Source organism: Rattus norvegicus, chromosome 8 (genome assembly GCF_036323735.1).
Source record: "Rattus norvegicus strain BN/NHsdMcwi chromosome 8, GRCr8, whole genome shotgun sequence".
In the NCBI taxonomy this organism is placed as follows: Eukaryota; Metazoa; Chordata; class Mammalia; order Rodentia; family Muridae; genus Rattus; species Rattus norvegicus.
Genome location: NC_086026.1, coordinates 131,994,557 through 132,012,841, shown reverse-complemented (window position 1 = coordinate 132,012,841; position 18,285 = coordinate 131,994,557). Strand labels below are relative to the sequence as shown.

Sequence of the window (18,285 nt, the reverse complement as noted above, 5' to 3'; positions counted from 1 at the left end):
ACACATACATTCATCATCACCATCACCATCACCATCATCACCCTGCCTGAACCACTGTCACTCCTAGAGATGGGAATGTTCTCCTAGTCAACAGCAAGAAAACCCCTCACAGCCTGAAAACACAGGTCATCCAGTCCCCAAAGAGCAGAAAATTGAAATAAAATGCTCAAGCTCACACGGTCCAAAAGCAGCACACTAGGGTCCTGCTCCCCATGTAGTTGGTTAACACCAGGGACAACTCTGTCAGCTCCACTGTCAGAGCCAGCCAGCCACAGCTGCCCCTGAGGTCCAGCTCTTTCTATAATCGCCACTGTACTGAGTCATCAGGAAGCATTGCAAACTGTGGTGGAAGGAGAGCAGAAGACACTTGAGCAGATTCAAAAACCTCAGGGTGTGGCCTGACCATTCATGTGAGCCAACGTGGTCCCACCCTGCTAAAAGGAAAGCCCTGAGGCTCAGGAGAATGGGGAAGCTGCAGTTAAGGTCAGAAGGCAACAGAAGCAAATCTGCTATTGACACCGTCTGAAATGGCCGCCACCTGTTGTCCAGCACCAGGTTGCTGTAATGTAATCACCCGATTCGGGTTCTGCAAGATGGGGGGTGGGGAACTTGTCCACTTGGCCCTCCAAGGACCTTGGTCATTATAGCTCCCAAAACTTTAAAGACAAGCAGCATCCAGCAGGCTTCCCTAACTTTATGTACAACAGGCTCCTGCCTGATACGTTCTCCTCAAACCACCAATAACCAAGAGTAACCTGCTCTCCCTCTCCCAAGACACAGAGGTAAACCACACAGAGCAAGAAGGATGAAGGAACCAAAGCAAGTCCACACTCAGAGCTTAGAAAGCGTAAAAAATAACCCGGCTGTAGACCCTGAAGTTATCTATTTGAAATGGTCAAGTAGAAAGTCTCCTACAGCATGACTGCCAGATCCCATGTCCAGCTGGTTTCCCCAGGAGGGATAAAATGAAAAACAAACCCCAGAGTAGATATAAATATTCTCTGGCCAATACTCCCTGTTTTGGAAAATCTGGTGACCTGTTTTGTTTCAGCATAGAGCTTCTGTTCAGCTTGCCAGATACACTCGGAATAGTTTCATCTAAGTTTGGTTCGTGTCCCTCTGGACACTGCCTGGGGACAAGTATACAAAATGTTTCCAAGAAAAGTGTGGTCTAGCACACTCCAGCTATGCCACAAGCACTCCCAATGGTGTAGCCCGCTCATCATAACCTGCATGCCTGAGAGGAACATGAAGAGTCAGAAGCTGGGCACTGGGCAGCCACATTCCCTATACAGACACACATACAGTCCCATCACAGTATGGTAGGGAGGCACGCCTAGGGGAACAGGCTCCTGGGCAGAAGGAGGCATGGATGCTGGGCAGAGCTTCAAGATAAGGACCCAGCTACTCTAGATCATGTGGATCTCAGAGAAGAATGAAGCTCCGGTAAGCTCTTTGTCAGGAAGCCCTTGAACTTCCAGAAGTCCTGGATGGACGTCATGGTCTGCAGCTCAGTATTGAGGCCCAGCAAAGGCACTTGCTCAGTGGGCTAAGCAGATTACTGAACCCATCTGTAAAAGGGGAGGTAACAGGGTTGCAGAGAGGATTAAAAATACATGTGGATTAAAAAGCAAGTTCCTTACAAACTTTACCCAACTATCGAGTGTGCTAACTCTGTTAAAAAGCCAGTCCTTAGACTGAACCCCCAGTGAACTAGATTGTTGGGGGGAGGGCGGCAATGGGGAGAGGATGGGGAGGGGAACATCCATAAAGAAGGGGAGGGGGAGGGATTAGGGGGATGTTTGGCCGGAAACTGGGAAAGGGAATAACACTCGAAATGTATATAAGAAATACTCAAGTTAATAAAAAAAAAAAAAAAAGCCAGTCCTTACGCCTTCCCATCCTAAAGAGCATACCATTGGGACCCAGAAGCAAACTGTGTGAGGCCCCAGGCCATTATTCTGTGTCAGATGATCAGCGGAGGTCCAGCATTGTCTAGAGTGCCACAGGCATCCAGGGTGGTGCCCAGGGACATGCCAGTAAAAAAGGACAAGTACCACAAACTTGTGGCCCTAGCTCTTCTTAAACCAATGACTATTCTTAAGGTAAACTCTAAGTTCTAAGTTCTTTCTAAAACACTTAATTTTTTTGTTTTTTTTATAATTATTTAATGTACACACACACACACACACACACACACACACACACACACGGGCATGCACATTTGCTCATATCACAGCTTGCCTATGGAGGTCCAAGGACATGTTATGGAAGTCGACTCTCCATTTCCACTATGTGAGTTTCAGGTACTGAATTCAGTCAGGTCATAAGACATGGCAGCAAGCATCTGTATAGACTAAGTCATATTCCTGGCTCTTTAATACACTTTTAATTATGTTTTTTTTTATTTATTTATTTTTTGAGACAAGGTCTCATGACATAGCCCAGACTGGTCTTGAACTTACAGCAATCCTCCAACAGAATACTGGGATTATAGGTGTGTAATATTCCCCCCACACACACTTTGTCTTTTTAATTATATGTCCCAGCTGGGCATAATTCAGCAGTTCTCAACCTGTGGGCCAAGACTCCCAAAAGGATCTAGTATCAGATACCCTGTATATCAAATATTTACATTACAATTCACAACAGTAGCAAAATTACAGTTATGAAGTAGCAATAAAATAATTTTAAGGCTTGGGGTCACTACAACATGAGGAACTATATTAAAGGGTCGAAGCATTAGGTTAAGAACCACTATTTTGCACAGGCAGAGGCAGAGAGGCAGAGAGGCAGAGGCAGAGAGGCAGAGAGAGAGGCAGAGAGAGAGGCAGAGAGAGAGGCAGAGAGAGAGGCAGAGGCAGAGAGGCAGAGAGGCAGAGAGGCAGAGAGGCAGAGAGGCAGAGAGAGGCAGAGAGGGGCAGAGAGGGGCAGAGAGAGGCAGAGAGAGGCAGAGAGAGGCAGAGAGGCAGAGAGGCAGAGAGGCAGAGAGGCAGAGAGGCAGAGAGGCAGAGAGGCAGAGAGGCAGAGAGGCAGAGAGGCAGAGAGGCAGAGAGGCAGAGAGGCAGAGAGGCAGAGAGGCAGAGAGGCAGAGAGGCAGAGAGGCAGAGAGGCAGAGGCAGAGGCAGGTGGATCTCTGAGAGCTTAAGGTCAGCCTGATCTATATAGTAAATTCTAGGACAGCCAGAGCTATATAGTAAGACCCTGTCTCAAAAAAAATACAATGATAATTATGTGTTTTCCAGAATATACAAAGAAAAAGTGGCTACTATTTGTCATTGAAAATGTAACTAAAAACAAAGCTTTTACTAATTCTGTAGCAGTTTGGAAAGGTCTAGGAAACCAGACCTGGATTTCTCCATGTGTTCACAATGACTAGTGGTGTTGCTGACCAGCTAAAATCCAGATGTTGATCATACCCAGTGCCACATCTTAAGACTTCTGGTTCCCGAACAAGATTCTGCTGGCTCAGCAGAGATGGGCTTCTCAGCATCAATCCTTGGGCTGCTGGCATCATTAAGCCAGAACACCTGGCTTTCTGACTTCCAGATGAGTCCTTTCTTCTAGTTCTGCCTTCTAGCAGCAAGTAGGCAGCAAACAAAAAGAAACAAAAATTTCTAGAAGCTTTAGCTAATCAAAAGATCAGCTTTGAAAAGAGGGATGGGGGTGGGGTTAAAGGAAAAGAGTAGGAACACACCCTCCCCAAAGATGGGAGGACCTCAGAGAGAAGGCATGATGGGACACAGGACTGCTGGTGAGGAAGCCAGGTCAGTTACAGCTCTGTTTCCAGAAAATGAGGATGCCTGGAGGGAGATCGGTAGGCAGGCATCTATATGTTGGGAACAGCCAGGCAGTTGGGAGAATACCAGTGGGGGTGAGATTGCAGAATGAACAAGGCCAAAGTACTCAAGAGACCTTAGAGGAAGTGCAGATTTTATCATGGTGCCTGACAAGACTCTGATCCCTGTGTCCTTCCCTACCATCTCAGCCAAGAGCAGAGGGCCCAACAGAGACTGCCCAAGATGCCCAGTACAACTATGAGATTGACTGAGGGGTGTGCAGCTCTGAATGAAGCCTCGAGCATACCTGGTCATGTGCCCCTGACATCTCTGAAGAGAAATGTCAGGAAAGCCCTGAGGGGCAGGCACAGAGCTGAAATGTGGGTGAGAAGCAGTCTTTCGGAAGACACAGAGGACCAAAATGTTGTCTGAGTCCTAACCACTGACCACACGGAAGGCACCTCTGTCAATTCCTCATGTCGTATCCTGCAGTAGGGCTTTCTGTGTACCAGTGTCACCAACTCTTGGCCATGCCTAGACCTCATTTCACTCAGATGACCCATGGAATTTCCACTCATTCCCACATACACCGTGATGTTGTGGTTGTTTTTAATATGCTTATCCTATGGGAAGTGCCACTATTAGGAGCTGTGGCCTTGTTGGAGGAAGTGCATCTCTGTCGGGGTGGGCTTTGAGGTCCTATGGTTAAGCTCCACCCAATGCAGAAGAGACCCTCCTGGCTGCCTGCGGAAGACAGTCTCCTTCTGGCTGCCTTTGGATCAAGATGTATAGAACACTCAGCTCCTTCTAGAGCACCAACCATATCTGCCTGAATGCTGTCATGCTCACCACCACTAGGACAATGGACTGAATCTCTGAAACTGCAAGCCAGCCCCATTAAATGTTGTCCTTTATAAGAGTTGTCTTGGCTATGGTGTCTCTTCACAACAATATAACCCTAAGAAAGAAAATGGTACTGAAGTATTGCTGTGATGTGCCTGACCATGCTTTGTTTGGAAGAATGTGGATTTGGGGACTTTGGATTTTGAAAGTGGTGGAATGCTTCAAACAGTGCTTGACGAGCCATCCTAGTAGGAACATGGAAGACATTGTTGCTGAGGATGACTTGAACTGTGGGGGCTCAAGAGGGTTCAGAGAAGAATTTTATAGTATGTTGCCTAAAGATCGTTCTCGTGATATTTTTTGTGAAGAATGTGGCTGCTTTTCGCCCTCATCCAAAGAGTCTGCCTGTGGCTAAGGTGAAGAGATTCAGACTAATTGCAGTGACAAAGGAAGTCTCAGAACTACCTATTTTAGACCTTGTCCTACGGTTCACTCTTATGAGGAGGATCGTTTTGCTCAAGCATAGCAAGCTGAGAAAGGAAAATGTGTGGAACAAAGAGTAAAGGGACACCTGGAAGTAGAATGGAGCTAAATCCTATGAACAAGAGATAAACGGATTTAGGGAGTGGTGACCCTCAGCGCAAGATCCCACCCAGCTTAGCTTAATGTTGATATGTTTGCAGTTGAACAAGGGTTAGTTATATCTAGGCATTATTATGACCTGGCTACTGTTTTCATTTCTTTCATAAGGAGATATGATTTGTGTCAAGTTGACAAGGGGTGGATTTTATACAGAAGACAGCTGGACCACTCAGCCTCGTGGGACTGAGCAACTACTAGATTCTGGGACTCCCCATTCACAGGTGACCATTGTTGGCTTAGTTGCACTGCACCCTATAAATCATTCCAATAAATAAATCATTCCAAAAATATGTGTGTGTGCGCGCACGTGCACGTGTGTGTGACACTGGTGCTGAGGATGATTTGATCTATATTTCAAGAGAGAGAGATTCATTCCATAAGTTCTGTGACTCTAGAGAACCCTGACTAATAACACAGAGGTTGGTGCCAAGTGTAGTTATTCCTGAGTTCAACAACATGGACTTCCACTGACCAAGGCTGACCTGGCTACAGCTGTGGCTGAATGCCAATCTGACATCAGCAGAGACCAACACTGAGCCCCAGATATGGCACCACTCCCCAAGATGACCAGCCAGCAACCTGGACACAGGTTGACTACACTGAACCACCTCCTCTGTGGAAAGGACAACGTTTTGTTCTTACTGGAGTAGATACTTATTCTGGTATTGGATCTACTTTTCCTGCACGTAACGCTTCTGCCAAAACCACCACAGACAACGTTTTTCACATTTTCTCATGTCATGATCTGCTACCTCAAATCACATGATTTCTGCTCTGAATCCCAGAGGACAACAATGACTCTAAGGCCTCCAGAGGCTTCTGGGGTAATGCAGTGCTCTGAAGGACAGATTGTGTTTGTTCTGTGCGTGGTTACCCTGTTCTGCAGGTGCTCCTCTATTGCATATCTTGCCTGTCATTTACACCCAGGTTGGAATTCAGACCCACACTTCACACCGATACTAACAAAGTCAGATAAGATGTGCTTAAAAGGTCATAAGACAGAGAGGTTGGCCTGCGTTATCTGTAATTCTAGTACTCTGGAGATGGATGCTGGAAGACCAGCAGGCCAAGGTCATCCTCAACTACATAAAAAGCTCAAGGCTAGCCTGGTCTACATAAGACCCCTGTTTCAAAAAAAAAAAGTAAAAAGAAAGACAATAAAAATGCTACACAGAGGAACAGACGGGGCAGTTTGTGACTGCTTCTTGTTTATGCTGGTCAACATACCTCCTACATAGACACTAAAATGAAACCAGTGGGGCTTGCTGGGCCAAGGCAGGGACAGAGCCATTCCCAGGGGAAATCATATCCCGTGTTCTGGTGCCTAAGTAGAGGGTCAAGTCATGAAAAGCTGAAAATAGAGTCAGTCTCTCTGTGTTTTTGTAGGTGGGGAGGAGTCCATTCTCTACTTTTGGGGAAAAGAGACTCTTCAACCTTTAGACCCTCGCTCATGTACCTAGCAGAGGGGGACAGAGCCTTCTCCCAGCTAGGGAAGAGCTTGCATTCTCCTGAGTAGATGGGCAGAGGATATCTAAGCCAGACCTGGGAGACCAGCTAGTTCCACCTAGGAGGAAAAATCTGGGTGGTCCGGGGGCAAGTCACTGAACCTCTGCCACAGTTCCTTGTTTATAACGGAAGACAAGCTGTGAAGATTAGCTGGCAACAGTGTCTCCCAATGCTTGGCCTTCAACAGACAGTAGCTATTATCAGAACCAGGGTGCCCAAGGTCACCTGTCCTTTCCAGCACCAGAAGTGGAGTTGTGATGGGTGCTTCATTGATGGATCAGTGACCCAGATGCTAGTGTGGGACTGGCAGGTAGCTTTCACCTGTCATCAGCCCTAGGGGGACTACCCTAGCTACACAAATCACTCAACCAGAGGTCACCCAACTCCCAGAGCAATTCAGATCTAGTGGCTAATCCCTGGAGGAAGTGTGTGAAAGCCAGGTCAGGACGACATTGGACTTTGCTGCCTCCCTATGGGTCTAAATGTGGACCCCAAGAGTACCACTCGGTGAGCACCCTCTAAAGTAAAGTCTCAGAGTTAGCTTCCGAGAAAGCCAGACTGGAATGGGTGCTTTGCTTGGGCCTTAGCAAGGGAGGAGAGGACCCAGAGTGATGAGGAAAACAAGGCCATGGCACCCTGAATCTTCATCTCCTCTCTGCGGCATGAACAGCATCATGAGAACAGAAGCTGTAAAGCAAGAACAGTGTCTTCTAAGAGCAACAAGCACCAGGGAGCCCGAAAGCATCCCTGACAGAGCCTCAGCAGCTTTCACCATACGAAATGAAGTAAATCAGGCAGAGAAAGACAAACACCACACACTGTCATGCAGACATAAAGGTTTAAGGGTTGATTTCAAAACGGAAGAGAACAGACCAGTGGTTACCAGAGTAGAGCAGGGACTGGGTAGGATGGGAAAGGATGGGCCAGGACTGGACAGGAGGGGTTGATGACAATAGCTGGGGACAGATGACTAAATGTTTCCAGAGACCTAATAGTGAGGATTGCGAAACACAAAGAAATGATAAAAGTCTAAGGAATGACAACACCAGTGCCTCCACCTGCAGCCTGTCCTTTGCGCTGAAATGGTAGGCTGTCTACTGTTTCATAAATATGCACAATCGTATTTCCTTGTGGACAAGAAAGGACCACAGCAGAGTCCCAGAGAACACAGAGGCACAGTGGGATGAGTGGAAAGAAATAAGGACTGCCTGGATACACAAAGGAGCCAGATGCAGTAGCCGATATCCACAGTCACAGCACTCAGGAAGCCGAGACAGGAAGGTCATTGAGAGCTGTAGCCTAAGCTATAGAGTGAGACCTTGTCTCAAATTAATTAATTAAAAACAAAAACAACACACACACACACACACACACACACACACTCCACACACACACTCACACTCTCACACACATACACACACACACATGCACACACATGCACCCACACACACACACGAACACACACATGCACACACACGCATGACTTCCCTGCAAAGTTCCAGAATTACCCTAAGTGCAGAGCTAACAAATAATCAAAAGCCAGTCCTAGCAAGATGGCTCAAAAGATAAGGGCACTTGCTGCCAAACCTGACTCCATGGCCCACAGGGTAGAATAACAACTGGCTCCTGCGGGGCTGGGGATTTAGCTCAGTGGTAGAGCGCTTACCTAGGAAGCGCAAGGCCCTGGGTTCGGTCCCCAGCTCCGAAAAAAAAAGAACCAAAAAAAAAAAAAAAAAAAAGAACTGGCTCCTGCAAGCTTTCCTCTGACACATACACCATCACCATGGTAATCACCCATCCCTCCCCCGTTAATAAAAATGTAGAAACCATTAAATAACCAGAAACTGGGTATCTTCAGAATCCAACAGCTGAACATCAGTCTGTTTTTTACTTCTAACTAGAGTTCTACTGACTGATAGTGGGAGAAGACCTTAGCTCCCTTTGGCAAGAGTGCCATGAAATAACATTCTACCTAGAAGTAAACCATGACTTAATGCATACCAGATCTTGCAAGGGCTACGAGATCTAGGGAGGGGGAAAGGCCTAGTCAACTGGCTCTACAGACAAGGGAGGGGCTGCCTAGGAAAGCACATGGTCTGTTAAAACTTGCCTGCTGAGGCCTTAAAGGGAGGAATTTTCCTGCACATGATCAGTCAGAGATAGACACCCCACCATCAAGGCAGCCACAGGGCAGACTCTCCCCTGGCATGAGCTCCGCAAACTCCACCCTTTCCCTCCAAAGGTACACAGTGGTCCTGTCATCCCTTGCCCTCCAAGCTTCTGCCCAAATGCAATCAGTTGAGACCTCACTTTATGACCCAGTTCAAAACAAGTAAGGTCACCCACAGGACAAGGCTTCGTCCATATACTCTATCTAGTATTTTTCTCCCTAGTACTTGATCATTTTCTACTGCTTGTACTGTATTGACTGTCTATCCACTATGTATCCCCAAGGCCCAGCCCAGAGCACAGCCCCAGACAGGTGATCAGTGGCTGGAGGCTGAATGCATACAGAATATGGGTCAACCTCATTGCTCTGATGATGAACATAAATAAATGTTTTTGTTCTATGAGCTTTAAATTAAAAACTTAATAAGTTTAAATTAAAGGAACCACCACATATCCAGCTAAATAATATTTTTCAAGGCCGTGCTTTGCAAACAAGGTGGGGCAGTTCACAGCAGGAGGGTGCTTTGTGCTTTTAAAAAATAAACAAGGAGCCGGAGAGTTAGCTCAGCAGTTAAGAGCATTTGTTGCGGGGTTGGGGATTTAGCTCAGTGGTAGAGCCCTTGCCTAGGAAGCGCAAGGCCCTGGGTTCGGTCCCCAGCTCCAAAAAAAAGAACCAAAAAAAAAAAAAAAAAAAAGAGCATTTGTTGCCCTTGCAGAGGACCATGGTTCAATTCCCAGCACTCGCATGGGGCTCATAACCATCTGCAACTCCAATGACAAACAATCTGATGCCCTCCACTGATTTCTACAAACATTAGACATGCATGTGGTACACATACATACACACAGACAAAACGCTCATATACATAAAAGAATAAAATAAATAAATCTAAGAGGAAACCCAGTTAACAGCAACCATGACCTCTGATTGCTGAGCTGCTCATGATAAGCAGACCCCAGTACTACTGTGGACTGCATATGCCCATGGCCCGTCTCCTTGGACTTGTGACCCTCCTAAGGCCTCAGGACAAACTGGTTCATTCGGATATTAGGGAGAAGCCTGCAACTTTCCCTCGAGGGCCTTCCCTGACCCAGCCCTCCACTACCGGTGAAACTACTATTTGGTAGGACTTGGACTTTGGAGAAATCATGAACACATTACTCAAGAGGCCAAAAATAGAGAGAGAGAAATTAAAAGATGAAAAAAGCCACAGAGTCCTAAGCACAGGCTGTCTTTCCAAGCCACCCTCCCATGAGACAGGCCACTGTTTTCAACAAAGGAATACAGCTACTTTCTTGCTGCTTCCAAACCCCATGCAGAAATAAAAGTTGAAGCCAATAGTCTGTAAAGAGTTTGTGGGTTTTGTTTTGTTTTGTTTTGTTTTTAGAAGAGAGAATGAAATCTGCAACTTTGGGTAAAAAAGCCTCAAGAAGCACCTTCTTCTTCTTATTTCAGGCCACACCTGTGGGTATCACCTGCTGCTGGCTGGTGCCTGGGTGTGGACTGAGTCAAGAGGCTCCTGGCCCAGTTGTTTTTGTGATCCTGCAGAATCATCTCTCCTCCTTGGATCTTGCCCTGAGCTCCTGCTGCAGCAGATCCAAGGAGGGGCTAAATTCCTTTTGTAACCAGCATTAGGCAAAGATATGATACTGGTCCAGGTCCACCTGCAGAACCACCATAGTGAACAGAAGACAAGAACCAAAAGCCACACATTCCACACACTTACACCACGCAGAACAACCACAAACCTGGCCCTGGGGAAAAATACTCCAAGTCCAGCTCAAGCCAGTCACTGCAAAAGGCTTGAGGTGGTACCTCAGACTCTTGAAACCCAAACTCACAGCATTTCCCTCTTTTTCTGGGGGGGGGGGGTTGAGTGGGGAGGACGTTGGTTTGGTTTGTCAGGGTTTCTCTGTATAGCCCTGGCTGTCCTGGAACTCATGCTATAGGCCAGGTTGGGGAGCTCCTCCTGCCTCTGCCTCAGGGATTAAAGGCAAGCATCAGCACCTCCCAGGTTCATTTCCCTTTTTTGAGGGCAGTTGTGAACAATCCAACCCTGCTTCACCCTGCACACACGGGTAACTCCCATATGCAAAGGCTGCTTTCAAGTTTCTAAAGGAACAGAAGTAACCGAAAGAGGAAGGAGAAAAATAATAGCAGGCCACTTCGAGATCAGCCGGAGCACCCCGTGGGGACACCGTCACTTCACCACAGGCGGCTACAGAACTTCTTACCGAAGTAGTCTGCTTTGGGGTGAGCATCCATCTCTCGCTCCAGACGCTGGGTGAGGGCTTCCAACTTCAATTCCGCAGTGGAGGGTCCAAGCTCGGGGCCTGGCGTGAGGGTCTGGCAGGGCAACCTCACCCTGGAGGGGGTGGGGCTCTCTGGGAGCACAGGTCCCAGGCTACTGTCAGTGGACCAGCTGGGAGGACTCTCTTTACAAGATAACTCAGACGGAGCAGACATTACCGGATGGACGTTACTGGTGGGGCTGGGCTTGGGACTAGTGCCAGACTCCACACATCCAAGCTTAGGATCCAGTCCAGCGGTCATACCTGTCTGGGCATTGTCCTTGCTGGTTGTTGAGGATAGTGGAGCAGAAACAGAGAGGTACGACTTGGGCCCATCCTGGAGCCAAGGCTGAGTGTCCACAAGAGGTTTGAAGACCCTGCCTGGAGCCTCATATCCCAGACTCGAATCTCTTCTCAGACAAGCGCCTTGGCTAGTGCTGCTAGGGACCATTGGTGCTGAAACGGTTGTGCCCTTGGGTTGAGCTGGGGTCCCATTCTCCAAGCCCGTGGAAGAAAAGCCCAGGTTCACTCTCTGAGAGGAGGCAGTGGACCAAAGGCCTGTTGGCTTCTCACTGCTATGGCCACCAATGCCACTGTCCTGACCACTTTCAAAAGACCTGCCAGAGCACATGGAGAGCTGTGGGTGGTAAGGATGACTGTCCCCACAGGATCTGTGCGACAGGGAATCATTTCCTGGGCAACCAGGCCATCCACTCCCTACACTCAAACTCATGCTAGGGGACTCTTCTGGTTTATCACCCCACTGTGGGCTTGCCAAAGAGAAATTGTCGTAATAGTCTCCGTGAGTGAGGCAGGAAGGGTCTTCACAGGGACCCAGACCGTGTAAAGCAGGTCTCTGGGAACTCACAGGCCCCTCCCTGGAACCACAGTTCTGACTGCCAGGCCTTGCACCGTGGGCAGATGGCCTGGTCCTCTGCTCCTGAGGTGGGTATGAGGACTGCACCGCCATAGTGGTGGTAGCTAGTCCAGGTGCTACTGTTGGCACAGCAAGAGGAGGCTTAGCGGCCCCATCTGCAGCCAGCTTGCTGCTCACACCCTGACGGTTCCCACCGTTGATGGGGCTTCTGCCTGCCCTAGGTAGGGCCTCCTCCTGTAGGAGCTGCTGCTGTTGCTGCTGCTGGAGGTGGATTTTGGCCATCTTGGTCGCGAACACCCTTCGAGTTTCCTCAAATTCGGGGTTGTTGCTAGCACCCTTGTCCACCCGGAAGAGCCCATCCTTGGAGGCCTCGTACATGTTCAGGTCCTCAATGAACTTACTGGCCTCAAGGCCCAGATCATCATATTTATCCATGTTGTAGATCAGTGTCCGGGGCCTACCCCTGGTACAAAGTGTGAATGGGGTGGGGGAGATTTGGGTGCTGACTGAGGTTTCAGGTCCAGCCCAAGATAGATAAAGATTCCCACCTGCCCAGCGAGAAGGTCATGACTCCGAAACTTACAGTCCAGCCAAAGTTGAGGCCTTCAGGCCGGCGAGGCTAAGTTTACTTTCAGACTTCTTTTCCCCAGGGGAGCGTCCACGTGGGGGCAGAGTAGCCTTCAGTCGTGCCCGGCCTGCTTAGAAAAGTTCTCTCCTCTAAGTCACAAAACCAAAAACAGGCGAAAGAAGACAGAGAATGTACACAGAAAAAGTAAACTCACATCCACGTCGGGCAACCGAACTTGCAAACGCGCTGGACAGCCCCTGGCTGGCCTGGGGCCGGCGGCAGGGTCCAGCGGAGCTCACTGCAGCCGCGGCGCGCGGCCCATTGTCCGATGGCGGCGGCCGGCGGCGGGACGCGGAAGTGAGCGCGCGAGTAGTCAATCCCCGGAGCTGGCTGGCCGGCTGCGTCCGCCCCGGGACGCGCAGGGGCGCGGGCGGAGGCGTGGAGGGCGGGACGGGGCGGGGCGCGGGCGCCCCCTGCAGGCCAGTGACGCGCACGCCCAGCTTTGGAGTCTCGGGCTAGGCACCCGGAGAGTCCTTGCAGTTCTCATGCCCCGACTGTTCAGTTTCCCGCCGCTGCTGGGGAGTCAAGGGTGAGCCGACCCTCCCTCGGGTCCCCTCGAGTATATCCCACGGGCTCTAACCCTGACAGTGTTGGGGTGTGGGGGAGGTTCTCCAGGGAGGGAACAAGGTGTCCAGGCCCCTGGCTGCTTGTAGCGCCGCTTCCCCAATGAGCCGAGTTCAGACTCTCAGGAGCCTCACTGCAAACCTAGGGTGTTGCTGTGGCCAGGTCTCTTTGCAGAGGACAAGAGCCCCAGAGGTCCACACAATCAGCAAAGCATAGGAGGCGGCCCAGATCCTCTGAATAAAAGAAAAGGGTGGGGGGCGGGGATTAAACTGATGCTTTGGAGTGCACTTGTATCGGACGTCCTACGAGTGTCCAGAGAGGCTTGTACCGGGTTTCCTGAACCCCAAGCTAGTCCTCACCACACCAGGTTGCCATGGCTCGCGATAATATACATAGCTCCTAGGTGACCGGGGATAGTTTACGTTTCCCACACAGCCGCCAGCATGATTTAAAACAAATCCCAGGCTGTCACTCTTGAACTTCAACCCTCAAGGCTTACTCGGGACTTATTTTGAAAACATGCCTTCACTTCTACAAACAGGCCTGACTGCCCCTCGTACCCTCCCTCTGATTTGGGGCCTTGCCTCTCTGAACTCCAGGTGGATGGAATTTCCTAGCCTGCTGATGAATTTCGGGTGGCTCTTCTTTCCTTCCCAGCTAAAATCACCTCCCTGTAAAGTTACCCGGACCCACAACCCCTTTATTTCCTGCTTGGTTTTGAATACTATGTAAATCCAGGGATGATGAAGTCACTAACCTGAAGGTTTCTTCCCATCTACTTTAAATGTTTTCAGATCTCTCCTTATACTACCTAATGAGATGTAAACTTTATGCAAATAGTTCTTAGCATTTTAGTTTTTGTTTTGTTGCTGTTTTTCAGGAATCATGACAAGAAAATAAAATCTGTACGTGTTTAACACAAGCACCTTTTCCCCCCTGAGTTTTCCACCCTTGCTCAGATGTGGAGCTCTAGCTATGGAGGGTCAACTCCAACTGTCTGTTTGCATGTCCTTTTTGTTTGCCAGCTGGTCAGTTATCCACTTCACTATGCCTGTATACGCTCAGGGTTCTGTTGGACATACATGTCTTGGCGAATCTCTCTCTATAGGACTGTGACAAGGAACAATAAGATAATGTATACGGAAGTGCTTATATTTTTATATGCTATAAACATAAGAATGATTCACTGACCTGTAGATGCTGAGTGTCCAGGATATCTGTTGAAAATGAAGACTCCCAGGCTCCAGCCCCAAGCTAGTGACCCCAGATTTGCATTTTACAGCATCTGTGGGACAGGAAGACTATTAAATTATGTGAATATTTGTGTGTGTGTGTGTGTGTGTGTGTGTGTGTGTGTGTGTGTGTAGGTGAGAGGGGGGCAGAGAAGGAGTGCAGATATTCTTGTAGGCCAAAGAGAGAATCAGAAACCCTAGAACTGGAGTTATAGGTGGCTGTGTGGCACCCCATGTAAGGACTAGGAACTGAACTCCAGTCCTGTGCAAGAACAGTGTGTGATCTTTACTGCTGAGCCATCTCTCCAGCCCAGGAGTAAATATCTTTATTTTAAAATCTCCCATACCTGGAGCTACAACCCCCATTGAAAAATTCTAATTCTGTGCACAACATTTATTTGATGCCACATTTATTTAATATAGGCCACTTTTGTCTGTTTTGTGTACTTGAAAACATGTGTTGACTAGTATCTCAAAAGATGTGTTCAGGGCTTGTAAGATGGTTTAGTGGGTAAAGGCACTTGCTGCCAAGCCTGATGACCTGAGTTTGATTTCCAGAAACTGTACTGTAGCTCCAACTCCTCCAACATATACACAGTAAACGAAGGGATGGATGGATGGATGGATGGATGGATGGATGGATGGATGGGTGGATGGGTGGATGGATGGATGGGTGTTTTTTTTTTAATGTGTTCATTCTTGTCTATTAGTTGTTCAAAAAGCAAAAATAGTACTAGATCTGGTGGTGTGATCCTAGTTACTCAAGAGAATAAGTCAGGAAAGTCGTAAGTCTGAGGCCTGTCTGGATTAGAGTTAGTTCAAGGCCAACATAGACAACTTAGTGAGACCCTGTCTCAAAATTAGAGAAGAAGAAGAAGAAGAAGAAGAAGAAGAAGAAGAAGAAGAAGAAGAAGAAGAAGAAGAAGAAGAAGAAGAAGAAGGAAGAGGAGGAGGAGGAGGAGGAAGAGGAGGAGGAGGAGGAAGAGGTGGAAGAGGAGGAGGAGGAGGAGGAGGAAGAGGAAGAGGAAGAGGAAGAGGAAGAGGGCTGGAAATTTATCTCAGTGGAAGATCATTTGCCTACCATAGGCCAGGCCCTGAGTTTGACCATCAGCACTACAAAAATTAGACACTGAAAACACATTGTAGGTAGTAGAGCCTGTTTCAAAGCTGGCAGGAATGACCCAATGAGGAGGCCCTGAGGAGAAAGCATTGTTAATGTGGAAGGAAGAGGAGTGTGTGGGGAGACATCCTGGAGAGACCCGGCCTGAACTCCAGTGCACTGTCCTGCATGGAAATAGAGAGGAAGGACTTTGAGCAAGCAATGGGCTAGTGAGGACAATGATACGGAGATCTTATTAAAAGAATGGAAGCCATTCTAATGGCCTGGAGTGTTTTTCAGTGGAGTAGGAAGTGAGTGGGTAGATGAAATCAGGGAAGCGCCTGTTGGAAACTGGCCATCTTGTGGAGCGAGAGTGTGAGTGGCCCAAAAGACAGGAAGGTCCTCTGAGCTGATCAGCCCCACCTGGAGTCTCTAGGCATAAAGTTCACCAAAGTTCGTTCACCGGGATAGCTTGTGCTTCTCTAGTTCAATCCATTGGTGAGAGGGAGAGCTGGGTCCAATCAGGACCAACTTGGGCCAGTTAGGAGCAGTGTACCAAGTGTAGGCATTTCCTCTGTCTAGAAATCCCTTCTCAAGATAAGCGATTTCCAGGTACCACTTAAGCCCATTTCTGGGGGAAGTGCATCCCAACACCCTTTCCATCACTTTCTCCCAGACACACAGGGGATTCTTCCTTGTTGGTTATTTTTATCAGTCTCCTCATTAAAATGCAAACCTTGACAAACCACGGGCCTTTGGTTTACTATTGTACCCCAAGGAACCCAGCATAGTACATGACAGTCACTCGACACCTCCTCCCCCCAAAAAAGGTGAAAAAAGAAAGGTACTCATAGTAGAAAAGGGATCACAGGTTTTGCCACCTACAGGTAGAAAAACCAAATTGGTTACTCACACTTACAGAAACAAACAAACAAACAAACAAACAAAAGCCATATTGTTGTTCTTGTCACCATGTGAGTCTCTGCAATCCTTCTGTAAAGTCTAACTGATTATCTTGTAACCAAATATTTGATTCAAAGCATATTTCATGGATGTCAATGATGCATAGTTTAGTCAGGGGTATGACTTCAGCTAGATGTGGTGGTCTATGCCTGTAATCCTAGAACTTGGGAGTCTGAAGCAGGAAGATCAGGAGTTGAAGGTCATCTCCTAACAAGAGTGTTTGAGTCCTACCTGGGCCACATGAGACTTTGTCTCACAAAAGCTACCACAAAAAAGAAAGGATATGAAACAGTGTGATTTCATACAGGTTGTGTGTGTGTGTGTGTGTGTGTGTGTGTGTGTGTGTGTGGGTGTGGGTGTGTGTGTGGGTGTGTGGGTGTTTGCATGTGTGTGTATTTCAGTATAAAACATATTTAAGAATATCTGTTTACAAACTGGGTATGTAACTTCAGTACTCAGAAGTCTGGGCAGAACAATCTGCAAGCGTTTGAGGCTAGCCTGAGTTGAATAGTAAGTTCCAGGTCAGTCTGGGCTAGAGTGAGACCCTGTCTCAAAAATTTAGAAAGGCTTAGGATGTAGTTCAGTGGAAGAGTGCTTGCCTGGCATGTGTGACTCTTGGTTTGAGCCCTGAGCTAAAAAATAAACTGTTTACATGAAGACATGTATGTTTTTAGTATAGGCTTGTGTAAAGAATTATAGACTCGGGGCCATCTGAAAACTCAAGTTCAGTAGCCTCCAGGCACGTCACTCTGTTCCTGGAGCTACCAGACCCATGAGGCAAAGTTCCTCTGGCTTGAATAGGCAAAGATCTTCTGCTTACTTTGCAGTGAACTGAAAGGGCCTTTCTATGGCTTTTGCTTGGCTATAGGAAATGTCCCTGTGCACAATGCTGTGTGTGTCCCAAAGTATGCCCCACTGCAGGGACAGCTCTGAATAGAAGCTTTATATTTCAGCTGAGGAGATGGATGAAGAATTAGCCACCAAGGTTCCTTTGCGCTCTTTCCATCCCACTGATGCCCAGAGCAGGCCAGGAAGTGCTGGCTGCTCCAGATCTGCTTCCTGAACCTCAGGCCTCTCTGGCCCCAAGCCTCCCTGAGGAACATTCCCATGAATGGAGAAAAGCAGCTGCCTTGAAGGCCCTTTCCTGCTGCCTGTAATCAGCCTTTGTTTCATCATTTTCTGCCCTGGAACACTGCCAGGTCAGACCCAGAATTTGGGACTGTGACCTTACTCTGTGTGTGTGTGTGGCCTACGCCAGGCCAGCAAAACTCTACTCCTACCTAGTCCTGCCCACTCCTGGCTACTGCGGCACACAGATAGTCTAGCTGGAGCCATGTACCTTGTCACATGTTCACATGACTGAGAATGTCTAACATCCATCCGCCCTCCCGAAAAGCAACAGCAGGATGAACAAGACGCAGTGAGCTGGCTCTGGGTTGGCCCCAGCCTCAGGCTCACTTTTCCTTTTTTAAAAATAACACTCAGCACAGCTGCGGAGTTGACTCAGCATGAGGACCTAAGTTTGCACTCCAAACCCATGTAAAATGCCAGGTGTACTTGTCATCCCAGCTATAAAGCAGTAGGGCCCTAAGGAGGTGACCAGACAGCCTGGCCTAGTTGGTGAGCTCTAGGCCAATGAGAGACTCTGTCTCAAAAAGCTAGGTAGATGTCTCATAAGGTTGAACTCTGCA

At 48.1% G+C, this 18,285-nt stretch overlaps 1 protein-coding gene across 3 annotated transcripts in view; it reads right to left on the bottom strand.

Moving 5' to 3' along the window:
* The window catches only part of Limd1 (LIM domain containing 1), a 47,663-nt gene extending 33,083 nt beyond the window's left edge, over nucleotides 1-14,580 (bottom strand). The window contains exons 1-3 of one of the 3 annotated variants that reach the window (XM_039081663.2): nucleotides 14,492-14,580; nucleotides 12,891-13,533; nucleotides 11,175-12,803 (exon numbers count right to left, since the gene is read on the bottom strand). In XM_039081663.2, the coding sequence (XP_038937591.1) occupies nucleotides 11,175-12,543 (1,369 nt within the window). In that variant the 5' untranslated portion in view covers nucleotides 12,544-12,803; nucleotides 12,891-13,533; nucleotides 14,492-14,580. Of the gene's footprint in view, nucleotides 1-11,174; nucleotides 13,534-14,491 lie in introns of those variants that run through there. The other 2 variants (XM_063265665.1, NM_001112737.3) reach the window with 2 other exon arrangements.
* Nucleotides 14,581-18,285: the final 3,705 nt, after the last annotated feature.